A 6,000-nucleotide genomic window follows, 5' to 3' on the forward strand; every position below is an offset into this window, starting at 1 on the left:
AGGTGCACTCATATGTGAGAATGAAGAAAAATGCGACTGTAAAACATAATATTTTCATAAGATCACACAATTTGAGACCCGTTTCCGGGTCAAGCACATTACAGTTAGGTCGAGTAGATTATTCAAGCTACTCGACTTGTAGGTCTGGTAACATTTTTATGATGTTTAGAGGCCTGTCGTATGCATGGGGTATGCCTATGCATTGTGCAGATTTGCAACTGTCTGCCTAACTCACAGATCTATTCTTCACAAATTCACTTTCAGAGTTTCAGAACTAATACAATGTATGCTACTTGCTTTCAATGCCGCGTCAAGGTTTGTAAGTGCTATATAAAATATAAATATATTTACATATGTTATTGACATATACCAGTATTCCTTAAACTGATGCATAAGAAGTCTATGAATTAGAGATAATCGTCATGTTTAGTATTTGGAAATTAGAAACATTAAAACATTTCTTAGTTCCCTTTTTTGCTTTTCCTTGGGATTTTTTTTCCATTCAAAGTTTTTAGCTAAAGGATAGACTGTTGATGTTTTTTCACCCACACCCATTACCACGTGCACCTGGTTTATTCAGGTGTATGGTTGGAAGGGCAGATGAAGGTTGAAAGATGCTCTGAAGGTTTATGTACATTCACAGACACTTGACTGTAAGGGTGCTCACTTCATTTGCATTGTATTTTCCTGACCACTCCACTGACTCCCACATGGAACAGTTACCGATGGAGATACCTCTTATGAATTTCTGCAAATGACTCCTTAAGACATGCAAAATTGGCCTAGCCCCTTCACCCAGTTCTCATGTATGCAAGGAATTCACATTTTTGTCAAGAGTAAGTCGGATGTACACATTGAAAAGGGTTTGTTAACTGAGTTCTTTACATACAAGGAAACTGAGACCTGAATAAGGTAGTTTGAAAGTCACCCATTCCCTCCTGATCAGCACCATCCTTTGCTCATAACTGGGAGAAGAATTGAAGTCTGCTCTCAAGCAGCTGAAACGTGACATGTATTTAAAAATGTTTTTTTATAAATGCAATTTACGCGTCTAAATTACATGTAACTGTACATTTTTATAGAATTTTTTTAATGTGAGAAACTATTATTTGAAATTTGTATCCAAAGGAGAGAACCTAGGCCCCATTGGTGTTGCCCATTATTGGAGTGGAAAAAGAGATTCTACTTTGAGTGAAAAAGCAGACTACTGTGTGTAGATTCAATTCTGAAAGATGCTGGCACTATTGTCACCCTTGTTGATGAAGGAAGACATTTGAGGAAGTACCCGGCCTTTTGGTATCAGTTGCAAAATAGAACTGCCTCAACTTTTGTCTCCTCGCAAAGATGATTTACAACTAATTAAATTCACATATATCTTGGCGTGTAGCATTGAGTTTGTCGATTGTACCACTAAATATCAAACATTGAAATATTGTGATTCAAGAATATCGCAGACATAATACCGAGGAACGAAATAACGAAAGTTATGTGCACATAGGGAGGTATAGATTTACTGTTCCTAACTCCAAATCTACTCACCTTGAAGGTAATTATATATCGTCATGGCACATGTAGGTGGAGTTAGAAACAGAAAATCTACACTTACCTCTTGAGATTCCAGTATTTTGTCCTCGATATTTCTATACCACAATATTCTTTCTTCAATATTCAGGGGGGACACCAGTGTGACAAGAGGTGACTGCACAGATTTACTAAAAAAGTATATGTGGAGTGTTTGGGGGGTAAATGCCTTTAATTTTCCAAAGCAATCAGAATAATAGTAGTTAAACTTAAAATATTAAAGCACCTGGAGGCAAGGGAAGTGGTAACTTAATTATTTAATTATGTGCAAAGACTAGCAAGTGAAAGATTATTGATTGCACTAACTGCATGGCACATCAGCTTGGACACACTTACACACACCAAAAAACAGGAACACAAATAACCCCTACAGAACATATTGAACTAATGCTAAAGGCAGACAGCTCAGTAGTTTCAATTCTGTGTGTTACTTTGCCTTAGACATGTTTAGAAATGAATGACTGGTTTAGTTATATCTTCATCAAACCATGTCTTACAAAGAAACCCTGTTTTAAACAGACCTGCTTTTTATTTGAAACTATTGAACAACAGAGGACATATTTCCACCTTTCAAAAAATTTATCATAGAGTTTATTTGTACATATTTATCCCCATTTATTTAAGGTCCCCTATATACGCTTCTGACAATTTATTGCTCGTAGCAACCCGTTGGGATGGTTTACCTGAAGCGGCACTTATTTGTTGAAGTCAATATTTTTACATAAGCTTTGATCTCATAGTATTTGCACTCAATTGCCTTATGCAGATATTGATTTATGTGTGTTTTAGTTGCAAGTTCATCAGAAAATGTACTGTTTTCTAATTAAATTGTTTATTTAATTCAAATTCTTTTTTGGGTGATACCATTCATATCAGCACATGATACTCGTTCATGGCTATAGGATATAAGTGCTCATGTGGGTGCTACATTGATAATATAATCAGTAGCATTTATACAGATTGTTGATCCATTGAGGATGTTGCCTCTATTCCAATCCAGGATTGCAGAAAATTACAAATGAAATATAATGATATCATTGTTAGCTGTGGGTCATATAGATTTCAGAGAACATGCATTTACCAGGCGGCTTTTGTCATAATAAGACCCCATCATCTGTGGTCACCAATTTAGGAGTCTAATGCAATACATCGAAAGTGTAGGGGCCTGATTCGCAAAGACCAAACGTTTAAAAGTCTTAGACCAAAAGTCTAAGTTTAGACCTAAAGTCTAACTTTACTCATAGTAAAGTTTGGCTTTTGGTCTAAGTTTAGACTTTTGGTCTAAGTTTAGACTTTTGGTATAAACTTAAACTTTTGGTCTAAGTTTACCTTTGTGAACCGGGCCCTAACTCTCTTATATTACTGGGTTAGAATTAAACCATGGCTGTTCTCAGGGTTAAATAGGGGCTAGGGACCAATTGCCCTACACTGGTTTTCCATCACTGCCCACTCTTACCCTGGAAGTGTTTAAAAAGAGAAAGCTTTACTTGTTCACCTTTGAGGTGCTCGGAGGTTCCCAGAACCACAGTCACTGTGCAAAAGATTCACAACAAAAGAGATGCTGATGTTGCAGCATTGATGGTAAAACTAGGAAGAAGTGCTGCATTAATAAACTCTATCTCTCTCTCTCTGTCAATCCAGGTTTTACAATGCAAAGGGTAAAAAGTATTTGGAGCAGAAAGTGAACTCATAGTGTGACCTGTGCAGGGATCCGGATGTCTGAAGCCTCAACTGCTTTGTAGTTTTTACTACAGTTCACAACTTGTAAAATGCCATAGACTCCTCCATGGAAAGATATCTGATGTGATGTATCAACAAGGACTTTCTAAGCTGGAAAAGACCTCCACATTGTCTCCTCAAGGGTTTGAGATGTATGCGCAAGTAATCCCTGAAGTTTACTTCTGTCCATTGGTGGAGTCTCGCTGACTCATAGAGTTCAGTAGAAGACCACTCTTTGCAAAATAATACGAAAGCATCTCTTACCCCTTTTGGCCATCAGGACGTGGTACAAGAAGGAAATTGAATTTTCTTCAGTCAAAGTTCCAATTCTCAACATGCAATCTTCACATTCAAGCCACTCTGCTTCCATTGATATCCCCTATGCTTGATATTTAAGACGGGATGTAATGAGAGAGTAAGGTGGTGGAGGGAACAGTTGGCTGAGAGGGACAAACAAAGCATCTATTGGCGGTCCATTTTCGTACGATTGAGTTGCTCTACCTGAAGGAAACACCCATGGTGAACTGTCAAGAACTCGCGATTTAGGCCTCTCACAACCTGTCCCAATCTGGTTCCGAGGGTACTATCTCTGCGAGGTAGCAGACTCACCAAAATGTAACCTTTGAAGAGTTCCATGAATGCACAATCCATCCAATAAATGTCTTGCTGGAACTTGGCATGATTACTCTTGTTTCTTATGTTTTTGAAATAAATCATTGAGTAGGCATCTCCTTGGAACACCTTATCTAGTACTCATAAAAACACATAAGTCTGTCACCATGTGGGCAGCTGATGCCCAGATAGTTGAGGGTTGTATTTCCTAAAACAAAGGTAGAAGTTGTGCTGCTGACCAACAGAAGTCAATGGTTTTGGTGGCTCACACTTGGAATAGTCTATGTTACTCAGACCTTCCACAGTAAAAAACAGAAACACTGTAAGTCAATCCAAAACATGCAGTGACCCTGAGAGCATCCCACAAGGCATTGTTTCACGAGGATAATCATCTACCCTATTGTGCATGGCTTGCTATTTAGTACACATTATCTAGAATTATAAAAATATAAATGTAGTTTGCTATTGGAATGGATCTGTTTGAAATAGCTGGGTACCAGAAGGAAAGCGAGTGCCTTCCACTTTTGCAACTGTGTAGCTTAGTAAATCTCTTGCAAATAGGTCTTTGGAGATTTGCAAATCTCTTCCTGGGTTGTCTAGAACCAACACCTTTCTTGGTTGTCTCTGCGAGAAACACGCAAGATAGGAATGATCTCAGCAGCCAGTTACAGCTCCCAAATCTTCAAGTGGAATCAGGAGTCCGTGAAGGAAACTGTTGATGGAGCCAGTAGTATGTGGCACCTGGGACAGTGGGATCACGGCTAGTTGACTTACTAATCAGGAAGGATGTGAACCACTGGAGACCTGAGTAAGTGTCATCCTCCCATAAAGTGAAGAAAGTGGGGTCAAAAATCAGAAAGCTGAAGTCTGAGGGTAAATCCTTAGTCTCCAAGAAGCCAGTCTGGACACCCGGCTGCTGCCACCTTGGTACAACTGGGGCAAATAAATCTCTTTAGCTCCATCTGAGTTAGTTTGGAAAGTGATTCCACGAGCTTCTCTAAACCTTCTAATAATTTGATTGACACACATCATGAAACTGATGATTTTTGCAACATTCCATGTGTGATTGCAAGGCTCATGATGAAATTGTGATTTTTAAGCTTGACTCAGACGCATCAGCAGCAAACGTGCAGCGTCAGACGTGTCCCCTTTTCCCTACGTGACATCCTTTCACAAGCTTTTAGAAATACTTTAAAACTTTGCAGCATTTTGACAAGGTTTGTTGATACATCGAACAGGCTTTAAAAGACTGCTGGGTGTCATAAACCAGACAAGCACATTTCCAAAGTATTGCAAGTTTCCATACTGATTTTCACCAATAAACACAAATGTAAACAAATTGAATTGAAATGGATGTAGAGACTGATCGAGTGATCCTCATTTCTGTTGCCCACCTTCGGTCCTTTTAAGAAACCTCAACCACAGATTGCTGTTGTAGGGAAGACAGACTGTTTCAGGGTCATTTGAGAGCTATATGACTAACATCAGTGTGACCCAATCAGGGACTGATCTAGCTGAAAGGCGTGTCCGGTGAATGACGTCACACTAGATCGCAAATCCCAAACTGACGTCATCATACAAAGCAACATTCTAGAACGCTGCTTGTTGCTGGTGATTTGTGGAGATGCAGAAGACAGGATAAAGAGAACCGGTTTTAGTCTTTATACTGAATGACGTCACATGATTTCTACAGCACTAAAAACTGAGGAAAACTATAATGTTATGGAGAACTTATGTTTTCTTTTTATTAACATGGGAACGTTGAAATGAGCACTAACATTGACAGTGCTTGTCTACATTTGGGTTCAAGTACTGTAGAAATGTAAAATAAATCTAAATTGCATGTTAAACTGTAAATTAAATGTAATGTATATTATAGAGCTATTGAAAAAGCACAAAACCCAACTGGCATCCAAGCGCTAGTGTTAATTTTTAAATATAAATAAATGAACATGGTGAAAGTAGTAGTCACCAATGCATTCAAAGGAAATGTGAATAAATACTGATAAACTGAGAAAAAATGACATACATAAATACAGACCGAGGTGTCACATGAAGGAGAAACAATAACCTCAGGGCCTTTGTTAT

The 6,000-nt window shown here is 38.4% G+C and overlaps 1 protein-coding gene across 1 annotated transcript in view; it reads left to right on the forward strand.

Annotated features, from left to right (window-relative positions):
- The window catches only part of LOC138260999 (NACHT, LRR and PYD domains-containing protein 3-like), a 122,451-nt gene extending 118,480 nt beyond the window's left edge, over positions 1-3,971 (forward strand). The window contains exon 11 of the mRNA XM_069209588.1: positions 3,223-3,971. Coding sequence (XP_069065689.1) covers positions 3,223-3,274 — 52 coding nt within the window. The 3' untranslated portion in view covers positions 3,275-3,971. The remainder of the gene's footprint in view (positions 1-3,222) is intronic.
- The last annotated feature ends 2,029 nt before the right edge of the window (positions 3,972-6,000 follow it).

The sequence above is a fragment of the Pleurodeles waltl genome, chromosome 10 (genome assembly GCF_031143425.1).
Source record: "Pleurodeles waltl isolate 20211129_DDA chromosome 10, aPleWal1.hap1.20221129, whole genome shotgun sequence".
Classification (NCBI taxonomy): domain Eukaryota; kingdom Metazoa; phylum Chordata; class Amphibia; order Caudata; family Salamandridae; genus Pleurodeles; species Pleurodeles waltl.